At 48.7% G+C, this 18561-nt stretch overlaps 1 protein-coding gene and 2 long non-coding RNA genes across 5 annotated transcripts in view; all 3 read left to right on the top strand.

The window, feature by feature from the left end:
• The window catches only part of LOC118375205 (RNA-binding protein 25-like), a 54712-nt gene that overhangs the window by 13555 nt on the left and 22596 nt on the right, over positions 1 to 18561 (top strand). The window contains 6 exon segments of the mRNA XM_052496171.1: positions 413 to 607; positions 1835 to 1918; positions 12842 to 13111; positions 13114 to 13220; positions 13678 to 13789; positions 15708 to 15797. Of these exon segments, the coding sequence (XP_052352131.1) occupies positions 413 to 607; positions 1835 to 1918; positions 12842 to 13111; positions 13114 to 13220; positions 13678 to 13789; positions 15708 to 15797 (858 nt within the window).
• Positions 643 to 1548, top strand: LOC127915750 (uncharacterized). Its single transcript, XR_008091958.1, has 5 exons — positions 643 to 669; positions 1011 to 1041; positions 1135 to 1165; positions 1353 to 1445; positions 1477 to 1548. It is a non-coding gene; the product is annotated as an uncharacterized LOC127915750 (long non-coding RNA).
• On the top strand, positions 5701 to 8060 carry LOC127915747 (uncharacterized). 3 transcript variants are annotated; one of them, XR_008091953.1, is made up of 7 exons: positions 5701 to 6645; positions 6718 to 6828; positions 6866 to 6937; positions 6975 to 7377; positions 7526 to 7562; positions 7790 to 7900; positions 8049 to 8060. It is a non-coding gene; the product is annotated as an uncharacterized LOC127915747 (long non-coding RNA). The 3 variants fall into 3 exon arrangements; XR_008091954.1 differs by lacking the exons at positions 7526 to 7562; positions 8049 to 8060 and having other exon boundaries at positions 7790 to 7804; XR_008091952.1 differs by lacking the exons at positions 7526 to 7562; positions 7790 to 7900; positions 8049 to 8060 and adding an exon at positions 7635 to 7666.

Genomic DNA, 18561 nt, shown 5'->3' with positions numbered 1-18561 from the left:
CAAAGCAGATGTTCTTAATGAAAACAGCTCTAATGTTGGAAACAAACAAACATTATTACTCTACATTACTACTACATTAAAGTATCGAGAGTCCCAAAATAATTTTCTAAGCAAAAGCGCACACTCAATATTTTACTTAAAAAAAAAAAAAAATTATATATTTTTTATTGCAGCGTAGAGTTTGGTCTGCTTTGTGTTTTTCTATTTGTCATGTAAAACAAAATATTGCGATATAGTGGTATCATCCCGGTCTTCGTCTTCGTCAGGGCAGAGCATTGGTTTGGTTTTAACATGGCTTCTGTGTGGTACACAAAATACAACATGAAAATTCCTCTTTCTCTGTACTTTTTGTTTTATTTTATAAAGGAATTTCTCTTGGCTTTCTCGCCTCTCTCTTTTTTACGTCTCATAGGGAGCCAAGTCTGAGGACGGGCCCAAGGAAGAAGAGGATGAGGAAGAGGTTCTTGACGAAGACACAAAGCGTCGTGACCAGATAGTGAAAGGGGCGATCGAGGGGTTGATCCGGGAGTACGGCAGTGAGCTCAACGCACCTTCTCAGGACGGAGACAACCAGCCCCGCAAGAAGAAGAGAGAGAAGAAAGAGGAGGTAGTAGCTTCCGTTCCACTGAACAGAGGAGGTAGTAGCGTCCGTTCCACTGGAGAGAGGAGGTAGTAGCGTCCGTTCCCCTGGAGAGAGGAGGTAGTAGCGTCTGTTCCACTGGAGAGAGGAGGTAGTAGCGTCTGTTCCACTGGAGAGAGGAGGTAGTAGCGTCTGTTCCACTGGAGAGAGGAGGTAGTAGCGTCTGTTCCACTGGAGAGAGGAGGTAGTAGCGTCTGTTCCACTGGAGAGAGGAGGTAGTAGCGTCTGTTCCACTGGAGAGAGGAGGTAGTAGCGTCTGTTCCACTGGAGAGAGGAGGTAGTAGCGTCTGTTCCACTGGAGAGAGGAGGTAGTAGCGTCTGTTCCACTGGAGAGAGGAGGTAGTAGCGTCTGTTCCACTGGAGAGAGGAGGTAGTAGCGTCCGTTCCACTGGAGAGAGGAGGTAGTAGCGTTTGTTCCACTGGAGAGAGGAGGTAGTAGCGTTTGTTCCACTGGAGAGAGGAGGTAGTAGCGTCTGTTCCACTGGAGAGAGGAGGTAGTAGCGTCCGTTCCACTGGAGAGAGGAGGTAGTAGCGTCCGTTCCACTGGAGAGAGAGAGGAGGTAGTAGCGTCCGTTCCACTGGAGAGAGGAGGTAGTAGCGTCTGTTCCACTGGAGAGAGGAGGTAGTAGCGTTTGTTCCCTGGAGAGAGGAGGTAGTAGCGTCCGTTCCCTGGAGAGAGGAGGTAGTAGTGTCCGTTCCCTGGAGAGAGGAGGTAGTAGCGTCCGTTCCACTGGAGAGAGGAGGTAGTAGCGTCCGTTCCACTGGAGAGAGGAGGTAGTAGCGTCCGTTCCACTGGAGAGAGGAGGTAGTAGCGTCCGTTCCCCTGGAGAGAGGAGGTAGTAGCGTCCGTTCCACTGGAGAGAGGAGGTAGTAGCGTCCGTTCCACTGGACAGAGGAGGTAGTAGTGTCCGTTTCTCCTATTTAAAGCGCGTGATGAGAGAGATGTTGTTTTACATGGAGTGTGTTTTTTTGTTTCTTCACTTGTTTTCCAGGAGGAGGCGCTTAACCTGCAGCCATTTTGTTTTTTTATTTTCTGTAAATCGCTACGCTAACTTCTGGGCCGCCCTGCCTTCTGGGCCGCCCTGGGCCGCCCTGCCTTCTGGGCCGCCCTGGGCCGCCTTGTTTGAGCAGTGTCGTTTGGTGACGGGAGAAGGACATGTTATGAACCTGATATCACGTTTATCTGTTTCCCAGGAGGACATCAATGTGATGGAGATGGAAGATGACAAAAGAGACCTGATATCCAGGGAGATCAGTAAATTCAGAGACACTCACAAGGTAAAAAACTACAATACCCATATCTAGATTATACCCAGTGTAGTTTTAACATCCCTGTCAATGACTGGACTACAAATTAATGTATTGACCCCCATTTCTTACATCCTAACATTAATTTCAAATAGTTCAGATATTTGCTAATTTTGTTCAATTGAACTTGATAAAAAAATGAAATAGAAAATATATATTTTATAGACAATATGTGGAATGTCCGTCAAGTCAACAACTGATATATTTCAGTTTCCCCAACAGTGTAAAGAGTTACAGGATAAACTGTTAATAACAGTGACTTGGGATGACAGTATACAGTAGAACCTTCAGTTAGAGGCAGGACTCCAGTCCTCGGTGGCCTTATTCAGGGTCACCCCCCCCCATCATTCTTTGCAAACACACCTGACTTTTAAACTTAATTGCATTCTAAACTGAAGATCATGAATGAGTTGATTATTGGAGTCAGGTGTGTCAGCTGGGGCACAAGTGTGATGCTAATCAAGCCCCGCCCCCTCCCCCGAGGACTGGAGTTTACAACCCCCCCCCAAGGCCTGATAGGATGGACGAAATGTTAAAATTCCTCAAAGCTAATCTATTGATTATAACCCCACCATTATGGTAGACATCATATGATGACTAAAGCAAGATGAATCTCAGAGCTTTTGGGGGAAAAGTATGCGAGGATAGGATGTGAGTATCATCTTTTAATTTATCATCTCTACGTCTCGGGCGCTCCCTTCTGCAGGACATGCAAAGGGGTAACTGGCTCGGACACTGTGCTACACTATATATATATATATAAGGTATTCGGGTTCCATTTTGCATACACCAATGTCTTTTAGCTAGTTGGCATGGGTTAAAAGGAGGCCCCTATTGGTTGTGTGAATACAAAGCCAGAGAGCCTAGTGAACCTATGCAGGTCCTTGTGTCGTGTTTTGAAGAAGGCAGACTAGGGACTATGGCCCAGATTCCCCCAGTTTTCCACAATTCCCGGGTTGAAAGATTTATGAAATTACAGGGAATTTTTTGGAAAACCAGGCTGGGATTTTGCAACCCAAAGGTAGAGACTGAGAGTGAATAACCACGGCAGCTGTTTAAGCTGTAGTGTAGGGTACTAAAAGCAGGGAGCGTCCCTCCACAGCAGCACTTTGAGATCTGAAGACTAGACAGGTAAGACTCTGTCTGTCTTTTATCCTCCTCGCTCTCTCCCTCTCCTCCTCCCTCCCTCGCTCTCTCCCTCTCCTCCTCCCTCCCTCGCTCTCTCCATCTCCTCCTCCCTCCCTCGCTCTCTCCCTCTCCTCCTCCCTCCCTCGCTCTCTCCCTCTCCTCCTCCCTCCCTCGCTCTCTCCCTCTCCTCCTCCCTCTCTCCCTCTCCTCCCCTCTCCTCCCTCTCCTCCTTGCTCTCTCCCTCTCCTCCTCGCTCTCTCCCTCTCCTCCCTCGCTCTCTCCCTCTCCTCCTCGCTCTCTCCTCTCCTCCTCGCTCTCTCCCTCTCCTCCCTCGCTCTCTCCCTCTCCTCCTCCTCCCTCGCTCTCTCCCTCTCCTCCCTCCCTCCCTCGCTCTCTCCCTCTCCTCCCTCCCTCCCTCGCTCTCTCCCTCTCCTCCCTCCCTCCCTCGCTCTCTCCCTCTCCTCCTCCTCCCTCGCTCCCTCTCCCCCTCCTCCTCCCCCTCGCTCCTCCCTCCCTCCTCCTCCCTCCCTCCCTCTCTCTCCCTCTTCCTCCTCCCTCCCCTCGCTCTCTCCCTCTCCCTCCCTCCCTCGCTCTCTCCCCTCTCCCTCTCTCCCTCCCACTCTCTCCCTCTCCTCTCTCCCTCCCTCCCTCTCGCTCTCTCCCACTCCCTCCCTCTCGCTCTCTCCCACTCCCTCCCTCTCGCTCTCTCCCACTCCCTCCCTCTCGCTCTCTCCCACTCCCCCCTCGCTCTCTCCCACTCCCTCCCTCTCGCTCTCTCCCACTCCCTCCCTCGCTCTCTCCCACTCCCTCCCTCGCTCTCTCCCACTCCCTCCCTCGCTCTCTCCCACTCCCTCCCTCGCTCTCTCCCACTCCCTCCCTCTCGCTCTTTCCCACTCCCTCCCTCCCTCGCTCTCCCACTCCCTCCCTCTCGCCTCTCCCACTCCCTCCTCTCTCCCTCTCCCACTCCCTCGGTCTCGCTCTCTCCCCACGGTCCTCCCTCGCTCTCTCTCCCTCTCCCTCTCCCCTCCCTCCCCGCTCTCTCCCACTCCCTCCCTCTCGCTCTTTCCCACTCCCTCCCTCTCTCTTTCCCACTCCCTCCCTCTCGCTCTTTCCCACTCCCTCCCCTCGCTCTTTCCCTCCCTCCCTCGCTCTCTCCCACTCCCTCCCTCCCTCGCTCCCACTCCCTCCCTCTCGCTCTTTCCCCCTCCCTCGCTCTCCCACTCCTCCCTCGGTCTCGCCCACTCCCTCCTCGCTCTCTCCCACTCCCTCCCTCTCGCTCTTTCCCCTCCCTCCCTCCCTCGCTCTCCCACTCCCTCCCCTCGCTCTCCCTCTCCCACTCCCTCCCTCTCGCTCTCTCATTCCCTCCCTCGCTCTCTCCCACTCCCTCCTCTTGCTCTCCCTCTCCCTCCCCACTCTCCCTCTCCCTCTCCTCCCTCGCTCTTTCCCAATCCCTCTCTCGCTCTTTCCCACTCCTCCCTCTGGCTCTTTCCCACTCCCTCCCTCTCGCTCTTTCCCACTCCCTCCCTCTCGCTCTTTCCCACTCCCTCCCCTCTCGCTCTTCCCCTCCCTCCCTCTGGCTCTCTCCCTCGCTCTCTCCCCACCCCCTCTCTCCCTTCCCACTCCCTCCCTCGGTCTCTCCCACTCTCTCGCTCTCCCCCTCCCTCCCTCTCGCTCTTGCTCTCCCTCTCCCACTCCCTCCCTCTCGCTCTTGCTCTCCCTCTCCCACTCCCCCCCTCTCGCTCTCCCTCTCCCACTCCCTCCCTCTCGCTCTCTCATTCCCTCCCTCGCTCTCTCCCACTCCCTCACTCTTGCTCTCCCTCTCACTCTCCCACTCCCTCCCTCTCGCTCTCCCTCTCATATCCCACTCCCTCCTCGCTCTCTCCCACTCCCTCCCTCGCTCTCTCCCAATCCCTCCCTCGCTCTCTCTCCCACTCCCTCCCCTCGCTCTCCCACTCCCCTCCCTCCCTCTCTCCTCTCCCTCTCCTCGCTCCCTCCCCCTCTCGCTCTCCCACTCCCTCCCTCTGGCTCTCCCACTCCCTCCCTCTGGCTCTCGCTCTCCCACTCCCTCCCTCTCGCTCTCCCACTCTCTCTCTCCCTCTCGCTCTCCCCCTCCCTCCCTCTCGCTCTTGCTCTCCCTCTCCCACTCCCTCCCTCTCGCTCTTGCTCTCCCTCTCCCACTCCCCCCCTCTCGCTCTCCCACTCTCTCGCTCTCCCTCTCCCACTCCCTCGCTCTCTCCCACTCCCTCCCTCTCGCTCTCCCTCTCCCACTCCCTTGCTCTCCCTCTCCCACTCCCTTGCTCTCCCTCTCCCACTCTCTCACTCTCCCACTCCCTCCCTCTCGCTCTCCCACTCCCTCCCTCTCGCTCTCCCACTCCCTCTCCCCTCCCTCTCCCTCCTCGCTCTCTCCCTCCCTCGCTCCCTCTCCCTCTCCCACTCCCTCCCTCTCGCTCTCCCTCTCCCTCCCTCTCCCTCTCCCACTCCCTCCCTCTCGCTCTCCCTCTCGCTCTCCCTCTCCCTCTCCCACTCCCTCCCTCTCGCTCTCCCTCTCGCTCTCCCACTCCCTCCCTCTCGCTCTCGCTCTCCCACTCGCTCTCCCTCTCCCACTCCCTCTCGCTCTCCCCTCCCTCTCGCTCTCCCACTCCCTCCCTCTCGCTCTCCCACTCCCTCCCTCTCGCTCTCCCACTCCCTCCCTCTCGCTCTCCCACTCCCTCCCTCTCGCTCTCCCACTCCCTCCCTCTCGCTCTCCCACTCCCTCCCTCTCGCTCTCCCACTCTCGCCCTCCCTCTCGCTCTCCCACTCCCTCCCTCTCGCTCTCCCACTCCCTCCCTCTCGCTCTCCCACTCCCTCCCTCTCGCTCTCCCACTCCCTCCCCTCGCTCTCCCACTCCCTCCCTCTCGCTCTCCCACTCCCTCCCTCTCGCTCTCCCACTCCCTCCCTCTCGCTCTCCCTCTCCCACTCCCTCCCTCTCGCTCTCCCACTCCCTCCCTCTCGCTCTCCCACTCCCTCCCTCTCGCTCTCCCACTCCCTCCCTCTCGCTCTCCCACTCCCTCCCTCTTGCTCTCCCTCTCCCACTCCCTCCCTCTCCCTCCCTCTCGCTCTCCCTCACTCTCCCACTCCCTCCCTTTCGCTCTCCCTCTCCCACTCTCTTTCCCTCCCTCTCCCCCTCTCCCCCCCTCCAGCTTTCTGCTCTTACTTTCTCCTTTTCTACTTCGTTGTGCTTTATATTTGTATATTTGTCTTATATTACCTCTCTCTCTCTTATGTTAAATACAAACCTTGTTTAGGAACATCACAGAAAGGTTTTATGCTGCTTATTTTCCAAATCTAATAGACTTGGAAGTTTTTAGGGTGAAGAAGAGCACTATTCCCATCATATACCGTGTGTAAGTGGAACGTGTAGATTCAAGCATGTTAGGAAACATTACCCACACTAAACACCACACATCTAGTGACAGGATCCTATATTACCTCATCGCCAGGGGACTGTTGTGTCAGAGGTATTTTCAGACAGGACAGGGGACTGTTGTCAGAGGTAAGTCCAGACAGGACAGGGGACTGTTGCGTCAGAGGTATTTTCAGACAGGACAGGGGACTGTTGCGTTAGAGGTATTTTCAGACAGGACAGGGGACTGTTGTCAGAGGTAAGTCCAGACAGGACAGGGGACTGTTGCGTCAGAGGTATTTTCAGACAGGACAGGGGACTGTTGCGTCAGAGGTAAGTCCAGACAGGACAGGGGACTGTTGCGTCAGAGGTAAGTCCAGACAGGACAGGGGACTGTTGTGTCAGAGGTAATTCCAGACAGGACAGGGGACTGTTGCGTCAGATATTTTCAGACAGGACAGGGGACTGTTGCGTCAGAGGTAAGTCCAGACAGGACAGGGGACTGTTGTGTCAGAGGTAAGTCCAGACAGGACAGGGGACTGTTACGTCAGATATTTTCAGACAGGACAGGGGACTGTTGCGTCAGAGGTAAGTCCAGACAGGACAGGGGACTGTTGCGTCAGAGGTAAGTCCAGACAGGACAGGGGACTGTTGCGTCAGAGGTAAGTCCAGACAGGACAGGGGACTGTTGCGTCAGAGGTAAGTCCAGACAGGACAGGGGACTGTTGCGTCAGAGGTAAGTCCAGACAGGACAGGGGACTGTTGCGTCAGAGGTAAGTCCAGACAGGACAGGGGACTGTTACGTCAGAGGTAAGTCCAGACAGGACAGGGGACTGTTGCGTCAGAGGTAATTCCAGACAGGACAGGGGACTGTTGCGTCAGATATTTTCAGACAGGACAGGGGACTGTTACGTCAGAGGTAAGTCCAGACAGGACAGGGGACTGTTACGTCAGAGGTAATTCCAGACAGGACAGGGGACTGTTACGTCAGAGGTAATTCCAGACAGGACAGGGGACTGTTACGTCAGAGGTAATTCCAGACAGGACAGGGGACTGTTACGTCAGAGGTAAGTCCAGACAGGACAGGGGACTGTTGCGTCAGAGGTAATTCCAGACAGGACAGGGGACTGTTACGTCAGATAATTCCAGACAGGACAGGGGACTGTTACGTCAGAGGTAATTCCAGACAGGACAGGGAACTGACAGGACACTGTTCAGAGGTAAGTCCAGACAGGACAGGGAACTGTTACGTCAGAGGTAAGTCCAGACAGGACAGGGGACTGTTGCGTCAGAGGTAATTCCAGACAGGACAGGGGACTGTTGCGTCATAGGTAATTCCAGACAGGACAGGGGACTGTTGCGTCATAGGTAATTCCAGACAGGACAGGGGACTGTTACGTCAGAGGTAATTCCAGACAGGACAGGACACTGTTGCGTCAGAGGTAATTCCAGACAGGACAGGACACTGTTGCGTCAGAGGTAATTCCAGACAGGACAGGACACTGTTGCGTCAGAGGTAATTCCAGACAGGACAGGACACTGTTACGTCAGAGGTAAGTCCAGACAGGACAGGGGACTGTTGCGTCAGAGGTAAGTCCAGACAGGACAGGGGACTGTTACGTCAGAGGTAAGTCCAGACAGGACAGGGGACTGTTACGTCAGAGGTAAGTCCAGACAGGACAGGGGACTGTTACGTCAGAGGTAAGTCCAGACAGGACAGGGGACTGTTACGTCAGAGGTAAGTCCAGACAGGACAGGGGACTGTTACGTCAGAGGTAAGTCCAGACAGGACAGGGGACTGTTACGTCAGAGGTAAGTCCAGACAGGACAGGGGACTGTTACGTCAGAGGTAATTCCAGACAGGACAGGGGACTGTTACGTCAGAGGGAAGTCTCCAGACAGGACAGGGGACTGTTACGTCAGAGGTAAGTCCAGACAGGACAGGGGACTGTTACGTCAGAGGTAAGTCCAGACAGGACAGGGGACTGTTGCGTCAGATATTTTCAGACAGGACAGGGGACTGTTACGTCAGAGGTAAGTCCAGACAGGACAGGGGACTGTTACGTCAGAGGTAATTCCAGACAGGACAGGGGACTGTTACGTCAGAGGTAAGTCCAGACAGGACAGGGGACTGTTACGTCAGAGGTAAGTCCAGACAGGACAGGGAACATTCTAGAACATCAGTTTAATCCAAAGGGAAGTGAGAGACGTAGTGAAGGGAAATCTTCGCTAAATCTCTTTCAGCTCCAGCTTTCTCTATTCTATTTCCTCTCCTTCTTCTTCTTCTTCTTCTCTGACAGGACAGGAGACCCACAGTTCAGTTTAGTCCAGCAGATCTACACGTTGTAGTTTCTCTTATACTGATCCCACTATCCAGCACAAAATTGACGAACATCATTCAATGGCATTTGACCAGCTCAAATCCATTGCCATCGTAATGAATGGGCATATAGCCATAGCATTTTTTATTGTTGTAGTGAGGTACCATATTGGTGAGGTTCCGTATCTCTCTGTATGGTAAGGGGCTGTTGGTACTCTTGTCTCTGTCGGGTGTTGTGTTAATCACTCTGTTGGTCTGAGACGATCTGACGATGGACATCAGAAGACTACCTCTGGGTAAGAACAGCTCTATGATTTCATTCCTTTTACCCAAACTGGAATTACCTACCTGCATTGACTCTCTCTAACACCAATGTAAAAGATGACCATTTTGTATCTAAACTTGTCTGTTTAATGTGGTGTGATTTTTAACTGGATAATGTGTACAGTAAATTAATGACTGGTCCATCGTAAGGGATCGATGAACAGATATATTTTGCCACTTTTTTTATTTTGTTTCTGTGAACTTGACCTGCTCTTCCTCACAGGAGTAGCTTGTAGACTTGTAGGGGCAGAGACAGACGCGCTGAGTGAGTCCGTAATTCCATCACCTGTAAGTCACAAACAACCAATTAGCCCCACAGAGGATCCATCTCTATTTCCTGTTTTTCTGAGAGAAGTGAACCCTGATGTGTGTTTCTGTGCTGTTAATACATAAAACAACAACAACAACAGTTTGTTTTTGGTTCACTTTGAAATCTTATGAATGTCGCTAGCTAAATTATTTATGGTAACTAGATAAAGTGGTTTCCACCGTCTCCAGATTGGGATTTTTTTGGCTCTGATAAGTCACCGCCTTCTTTAAGAAGTGCATTGACCAGTGACCGTACGTACATACATAGAAGTCATGGATTACAGGCAAGATCTGCACTGAGTTTAAGGCTCGAGCTGCTGCTTTCGAGGAGCGGGGATAGTAATCCGGATGCTTATAAGAAATCCCGCTAAGACCTCCAACGAACCATCAAACAGGTAAAGCATCGATACAGGACTAAGATCGAATCCTACGACACAATGCATGTGGCAGAGAGAACAGTCTATGACTAGGGTGGCTGGAATCTTTGACAATTTTTAGGTCCTTTCTCTGACACCGCCTGGTATAGAGGTCCTGGATGGCAGGAAGCTTGGCCACAGTGATGTACTGGGCCATACGCACTACCCTCTGTAGAGCTTTGCGGTCGGAGGCCGAGCAGTTGCCATACCAGACGATGATGCAACCAGTCTGGATATATATGCCATTTAGCAGACGCTTTTATCCAAAGCGACTTACAGTCATGTGTGCATACATTCTACGTATGGGTGGTCCCGGGAATCGAACCCACTACCCTGGCGTTTCAAGCGCCATGCTCTACCAACTGAGCTACAGAAGGACCGATTGGATGCTCTCAATGGTGCCGCTGTATAACTTTTTGAGGATTTGAGGATCCATACCAAATCTTTTCAGTCTCCTGAGGGGGAATAGGCGTTGTCGCGTCCTCTTCATGACCTGTGTTGATGATGTGGACACCAAGGAACTTGAAGCTCTCAACCTGCTCCACTGCAGCCCCGTCGATGAGAATGAGGGCATTCTCGGTCCTCCTTTTCCTGTAGTCCACAATCATCTCCTCTGTCTTGATCACGTTGAGGGAGAAGTTGTTGTCCTTGCACCACACTTCCAGGTCTCTGACCACCTCCCTATAGGCTGTCTCGTTGTCGGTGATCAGACCTACCTCTATTGTGTCATCGGCAAACTTAATGATGGGGGTTGGAGTCGTGCTTGTTCATGCAGTCATGGGTGAACAGGGTGTACAGGAGGGGACAAAGAACACAATCCTGGGGGGCCCCCGTGTTGAGAATCAGTGTGACAGATGTGATGTTGCCTACCCTTACCAGGAACCAGTTGCAGAGGGGAGATGTTTAGTCCCGGCGTCCTTAGTTTAGTGATGAGCCTTGTGAGAACTATGGTGTTGAATGCTGAGCAGTAGTCGATGAACAGAATTCTCACATAGGTTACTTTTGTCCATATGGGAAAGGGCTTTGTGGGGTGCAATAGATTTAGCATCATCTGTGTATGTGTTGGGGCGATATGCAAATTGGAGTGGGTCTAAGGTTTCTGGGATGATGGTGTTGATGTGAACCATGACCAGCCTTTCAAAGCACTTCATGGCTACAGATGTGAGTGCTATGTGTCGGTAGTCAGTTCGGTAGGTTCTTGGGCACAGGGACTATGGTGGTCTGTGTGAAATGTGTGGGCATTACGGACTCGGCCAGGGACAGGTTGAAAATGTCAGTGAACACACTTGCCAGTTGGTCAGCGCATGCTCGGAGTACACGTCCTGGTATTCCGTCTGGCCCTGTGGCCTTGTGAACGTTGACCTGTATTAAAGGTCTTACTCACAGCGATTACGGCGAGCGTGATCACATAGTCATCCAGAACAGCTGGTGCTCTCATGCATGCTTCAGTGTTGTTTGCTTCAAAGCGCGCATAGAAGTCATTTAGCTTGTTTGGTAGGCTTGTCACTGGGCAGCTCGCGGCTGGGCTTTCTTTTGTAGTCTGTAATACTTTGCAAGCCCTCCCGCATAGGATTCAATCTTAGTCCTGTATTTACGCTTTGCCTGTTCGATGGTTCGTCGGCAGGCATAGCGGGATTTCTTATAAGTGTCCGGATTAGTCTCACGCTCCTTGAAAAGCAGCAGCTCAAGCCTTTGGCTCAGTGTGGATGCTGCCTGTAAATCCATGGATTCTGATTGGTACGTACAGTCACTGTAGGGACAATATCATCGATGCACTTATTAAGGAAGCCGGTGACTGAGGTGGTATACTCCTCAATGCCATCGGATGAGTCCCGGAACATATTCCAGTCTGTGCTAGCAAAACTGTCCTGTAGCTTAGCACCTGCGTCATCTGATCACTTCCGTATTGAGCGAGTCATTGGTACTTCCTGCTTTAGTTTTATCTCGTAAGCAGGAATCAGGAGGATAAAATTATGGTCAGATTTTCCAAATGGAGAGCGAGGGAGAGCTTTGTACACGTGTCTGTGTGTGGAGTCTAGGTGGTCTAGAGTTTTTTTTCCCCTCTAGTTGCACATGTGACATGCTGGTAGAAATGAGGTCAAACAGATGTAATTTTGCCTGCATTAAAGTCCCCGGCCACTAGGAGCACCGCTTCTGGATGAGCATTTTCCTGTTTGCTTACGGCTTTATACAGTTTGCTGAGTGCGGTCTTAGTGCCTGCATCAGTTTGTGGTGGTCAATAGACAGCTACGAAAAATATAGATGCTAAACTCTCTTGGTAAATAGTGTGATTTACATTTTATCGTGAGATACTCTACCTCAGATGAGCAAAACCTTCAGTTCCTTAATATTTGATTTCGTGCCCCAGCTGTTATTGACCAAAAGACACAGACCGCCACCCTTTGTCTTACCGGATGCAGCTCTTCTGTCCTGCCGATGCAGCATAAACCGAGCCAACTGTATATTATCCATGTCGTCGTTCAGCCACGACTCGGTGAAACATAAGATATTACAGTTTTTAATGTCCGGTTGGTAGGATAGTCTTGAACGGAGCTCGTCCAGTTTATTCTCCAGTGATTGCACGTTGGCCAATAGGATGGATGGTAGAGGCGGGTTACCTACTCGCCAACAAATTCTCACAAGGCACCCGGACCTCCGTCCCCTGTATCGACATCTTCTCTTCATGCGAATGACAGGGATTTCCTTCATGTCCGGCTCGTTAAAGAAAAAAAAAATCAATGTCCAGTTCGAGGTGAGTAAATCGGTGTTCTGATATATCCAGAAGCTGTTTTCGGTCAAAAGAGACAGTAGCAGAAACATTATGTACAAAATAAGTTACAAACAACGTGAAAAAAAAAAAAAATCATAATTGGTTAGGAGCCTGTAAAACGGCAGCCATCTTTTCCGGCGCAGCAGAATGACTAACAGTGTATTCCTTCTTCCTGTAGAAACTGTTGTCCTTGGTGAATACAACTGTAGAGTGATAACACAGGTTACTCCTCTTCTTCCCGTAGAAACTGGAGGAGGAGAAGGGAAAGAAAGAGCAGGAACGGCAAGAGATCGATAAGGACAGGAGGGAGAGGGACAAAGAGAGGGAGCGAGAGAGGGAGCGCCGGGACCGCGAGAGGGAGAAGGAGAGAGAGAAGGAGAAGGAACGAAACGATAACAACAACAAGGAGAGGGAGCGGGACAGAGACCGGGATCGAGAACGGATCGATCGGGACCGTGAACGGGCGAGGGAGAGGGAGAGGGGGCGAGGGAGAGGGAGGGAGGAGGGAGTCACAGAGGAGATCCAGGTTGGGAGCGAAACAGGTGGAAGGAGAGGAGTGAAACAGGTTGGTATGAAGTTAACGCTGAAACAAGGTTCAGAAACATAGACCGCAGTAGATCCAGGTTGGTTTGAGGTTAACACTGAAACAGGTTGGTTTGAGGTTAACACTGAAACAGGTTGGTATGAGGTTAACGCTGAAACAGGTTGGTATGAGGTTAACGCAGATTCAGGTTGGTATGAGGTTAACGCTGAAACAGGTTGGTATGAGGTTAACGCTGAAATATATGGACAGATCCTAGATCAGAATGAATAAGATTATATGGACAGATCCTAGATCAGAATGAATAAGACTATATGGACAGATCCTAGATCATAATGAATAAGACTTATGGACAGATCCTAGATCAGAATGAATAAGACTATATGGACAGATCCGAGATCAGAATGAATAATACTATATGGACAGATTCTCGATCAGAATGAACAAGATTACACAGACGGGACAACTGATCCTAGATCAGCGCTCTTGCTCTGAAACACTTAAGTGGCGAGTGTTTGAACTCACGTCTCTTCCTGTAGAGAACGGAGCCGCGATGAGAAGAAACACGACCGCGAGGAGGATCAGGAGGAGGCGTACGAACGCAGGAAACTGGAGAGGAAGATGAGGGACAAGGAGACTGCCTACCAGGAAGTATGTTTGACACGTAGTCCCATCTTTGACGAGGTTTAAAGCCTGAATTTATACCCTACGCAAGTACACAATGCAAGAACTACATTAGCTACGGAAGAATGGTAAAATCCACAAACTTGGGCAGCCTTGTAACGCAACAGGTTTGTTTGTATTTTTGTTTGTATTTGATTTATTTCACCTTTTATTTAATTCATTTATTTATTTCACCTTTATTTAACCAGGTAGGCAAGTTGAGAACACCTTTATTTAACAAGGTAGGCTAGTTGAGAACACCTTTATTTAACCAGGTAGGCAAGTTGAGAACAAGTTCTCATTTACAATTGCGACCTGGCCAAGCTAAAGCAAAGCAGTTCGACACATACAACAACAACAACAACAACAACAACAACAGAGTTACACATGGAATAAAACAAAACATACAGTCAATAATACAGTACAAAAATAAGTCTATATACGATGTGAGCAAATTAGGTGAGAAGGGAGGTAAAGGCAAAAAAAGGCCATGGTGGCAAAGTAAATACAATATAGCAAGTAAAAAAAAATATATATATATGTTTGTATATACACTACTGTTCTAAAAGTTTGGGGTCACTTAGAATTTTATAAATTTATTTAACTGGGCAAGTCAGTTAAGAACAAATTCTTATTTTGAATGACGGCCCTAGTGGGTTAACTGCCTGTTCAGGGGCAGAACGACAGATTTGTACCTTGTCAGCTCGGAGGTTTGAACTTGCAACCTTCCGCTTACTAGTCCAACGCTCTAACCACTAGGCTACCCTGCCGCCCCAAATGTCCTTATTTTTTAAAGAAAAGCACTTTTCTTTTCTCTTTTTTTTTGTCCATTTTTAAAATAACATCAAATTGGTCAGAAATACAGTGTAGACATTGTTAATGTTGTAAATTACCATTGTAGCTGGAAACGGCTGAGGTTTAATGGAATATCACTCCTGTGTTCCAATGGCACGTTGTGTTTGCAAATCCAAGTTTATCATTTTTTTAAAGGCTAATTGATCATTAATTAGAAAACCATTTTGCAATTATGTTAGCACAGCTGAAAACTGTTGTTCTGATTAAAGAAGGAGTAAAACTGTCCTTCTTTAGACTAGTTGAGTATCTGGAGCATCAGCATTTGTGGGTTCGATTACAGGCTCAAAATGTCCAGAAACGAAGACCTTTCTTCTGACACTCGTCAGTCTATTCTTGTTCTGAGAAATTAAGGCTATTCCATGCGAGAAATTGCCGATCTCGTACAACGCTGTGTACTACTCCCTTCACAGAACAGCGCAAACTGGCTCTAACCAGAATAGAACGAGGAGTGGGAGGCCCCGGTGCACAACTGAGCAAGAGGACAAGTACATTAGAGTGTCTAGTTTGATAAACAGACGCATCACAAGTCCTCAACTGGCAGCTTCATTAAATAGTACCCCGCAAAACACCAGTCTCAACGTCAACAGTGAAGAGAATTGTATGTGTTTTGTATGCAGGATTACCATTTTGCTAATTGCTATTTTCCAGATACTTGTGTAAAGTGTAAATCAGGCTTTACCACTGCAGTATACTGGCATAGCATGAAACACAGCCAGTCTGACTACTCTTTCTCTCAGGCCTAAGGGACTTAATATGTGTTCCAAATGACACCCTATTCTCTATATAGTGCACTACAGTGTTTTACAATGGTTTTTTATAGTGCACTACTTTTGTCCTGAGCCCGAATGGCCCTGGTGCACTGTGTAGGGTGTCTTTTGGGACTCGGGTTCATACCGGCTCTGTCTTAAGAGAACTCAATATAACACCTGTCTATGTGTATGTACATTATGAAAAGATGCTGATTGGCTGAAACGGCGTTCTATCTGTGTGTTTTATATCAGGCCTGTTTTGATTCAGGGATGCTGATTGGCTGTTGCTCCTCTTGTTTCAGCGTCTGAAGAACTGGGAGATGAGAGAGAGGAAGAAGACTCGGGACTACGAAAAAGAGAACCAACGAGAGGACGAGAGACGGCGTGAGATGGTAGGAGACATCCGGGGCATAATTGGGCCCACGGGTGATTTTTTTCTTTGTTTGTGTGTGTGTGTGTGTGTGTGTGTGATCATATAGAAATGTAAGCAAGTTTTTAAATGATTATGTTTTAGTCAAATAATTGTTTGGGTTTCTTGCAGTCTACTAATTATGTGTAATAATGTTCCGGCCCCCTGACCATCCACTAAACAAAAGATCGTCCCGAATCTAGCTGTTGAAAATCCCACGTTCAGCTGGAAGGTGGCGCATGGAACGCAAAAATATTCCTAAAAATATTTAACCTCCACACATTAACAAGTCCAATGGCTCAAATGAAAGATAAACACCTTGTTTATCTACCCAGCAAGTCAGATTTCTAAAATGTTTTACGGCGAAAACATAGCACATATTTATGTCAAACCACCACCGAAGACACAGCTAATTTGCATAGCCAAGTTGAAAAAATATGCAATCAACAAACGCAGGATTAAAGAAAAATAATGCACTAACCTTTTGAAATCTTCATCAGATGACAGTAATATAACATGTTACACAGTACATTTGTTTTTTTCAATAATATGCTATATATATCCATAAATCTCTGTTTACAATGATGCATTGTTCAAAAATGCTACTCAAATGTCCTGAGAAATACGATAGCTCCAGCAGATAACGTCAGCTAACAAGGAATACACATCATAAACTTTGACTAAATATGCATGTTCTACATATATATAGTTAGATACACTTCTTCTGAATGCAATCGCTGTGTTACATTTATTTTTAACGTTACAGGTTTCGTTCACTAGGCTATACTATGAGTCGGCGCTCAAAAAGTAGCATTATGGCTCCTCTATCTTGGAGTCCACACAAACCCAAATTTACCACATAAATATTCCCTTACCTTTGCTGTTCTTCCATCAGAAGACCTGGAAGGAATTATACTTACCAAAAACAGCGTTTAGTTTTGCAGTCTGTGTCTTTCGGTTCTCAAACACGACACATTTAGGTTGAAATGTAGCCAAAAGTCAAGTGGATGCGCACCAAAACGTCAAACTTACATATTATATGTCGACTAAACTTATCAAACTAAGTTCATAATCAAGCTTTAACATGTTATAAAGGTGTACAGCAATCGTGAGGACGAACAGAAACGCATGCATTGTATAATCGATCTTGGAAAAAAGACAGGACCGGAGCAGAGCGCGCATAAAAGTGACCTGTTTTTTTGCGTGACCGAAAGGTTTCGGCCCGCCAAACTCTCGATTCTCACAATGAGAAGCCCCATTGAAAGCTGAGATCGCGCTGAAGACAGAGAGACTATTCCCAGACCTGTAAGTGCTTGGGAGGGTGGGGGCGATGATGTCAAGAGAGAGTTTGGGAGAATGACTGCCCTGAGAGTTCTGCTTTACATACAGACATAATTTAAACGGTTTTAGAAGCTTTAGAGTGTTTTCTATCCAATAATATTTTTTATTTGCATATATTAGCAACTTTTGACAAAAAAAAATTATGTTTACTATGGGCACGCAATTACTCCAGCGGGGGCAGTAGACAGCCCTATCCCCAACAGGTTTTAACCCACTGTTCCCCTGAACAAGGCAGTTAACCCACTGTTCCCCTGAACAAGGCAGTTAACCCACTGTTCCCCTGAACAAGGCAGTTAACCCACTGTTCCCCTGAGCAAGGCAGTTAACCCACTGTTCCCCTGAACAAGGCAGTTAACCCACTGTTCCCCTGAGCAAGGCAGTTAACCCACTGTTCCCCTGAACAAGGCAGTTAACCCACTGTTCCCCTGAACAAGGCAGTTAACCCACTGTTCCCCTGAGCAAGGCAGTTAACCCACTGTTCCCCTGAGCAAGGCAGTTAACCCACTGTTCCCCTGAGCAAGGCAGTTAACCCACTGTTCCCCTGAGCAAGGCAGTTAACCCACTGTTCCCCTGAGCAAGGCAGTTAACCCACTGTTCCCCTGAACAAGGCAGTTAACCCACTGTTCCCCTGAACAAGGCAGTTAACCCACTGTTCCCCTGAACAAGGCAGTTAACCCACTGTTCCCCTGAACAAGGCAGTTAACCCACTGTTCCCCGAGCAAGGCAGTTAACCCACTGTTCCCCTGAACAAGGCAGTTAACCCACTGTTCCCCTGAACAAGGCAGTTAACCCACTGTTCCCCTGAACAAGGCAGTTAACCCACTGTTCCCCTGAACAAGGCAGTTAACCCACTGTTCCCCTGAACAAGGCAGTTAACCCACTGTTCCCCGGGCGCCGACGACGTGGATGTCGATAATGGCAGCCCCCCAGACCTCTCTGATTCAGAGGGTTAAATGCAGAAGATACATTTCAGTTGAATGCATTCAGTTGTACAACCCCTTTTCCCAGATGCAGTTAAAATAACGTTTTTTTATTTTATTTTATTAAATTTTTAAAATTATTTTGTGTCAAATTGCCAATTGTCAACCGATCCCTTATAAGATTAATTGACATATACACAAACATAACAATAATTAACTGTGGTAAAATATCAATACATAATAGTAAATAAGTTTATCCACACAATAATTATATCCCTAGAGCAGTACAATAATATACATACATACAAACACACTGTATATATACACATACATACAATACTGATCTAAAGTTTTAGAACACCTACTCTTTCAAGGATTTTTCTTTATTTTTACTATTTTCTACATTGTAGAATAATAGTGAAGACATCAACACTCTGAAGTAACACATATGGAATCATGTAGTAACCAAAAAAAGTGTTAAACAAA

Source organism: Oncorhynchus keta, chromosome 35 (assembly GCF_023373465.1).
Source record: "Oncorhynchus keta strain PuntledgeMale-10-30-2019 chromosome 35, Oket_V2, whole genome shotgun sequence".
In the NCBI taxonomy this organism is placed as follows: domain Eukaryota; kingdom Metazoa; phylum Chordata; class Actinopteri; order Salmoniformes; family Salmonidae; genus Oncorhynchus; species Oncorhynchus keta.
This window is presented reverse-complemented; position numbering and strand designations above follow the sequence as displayed.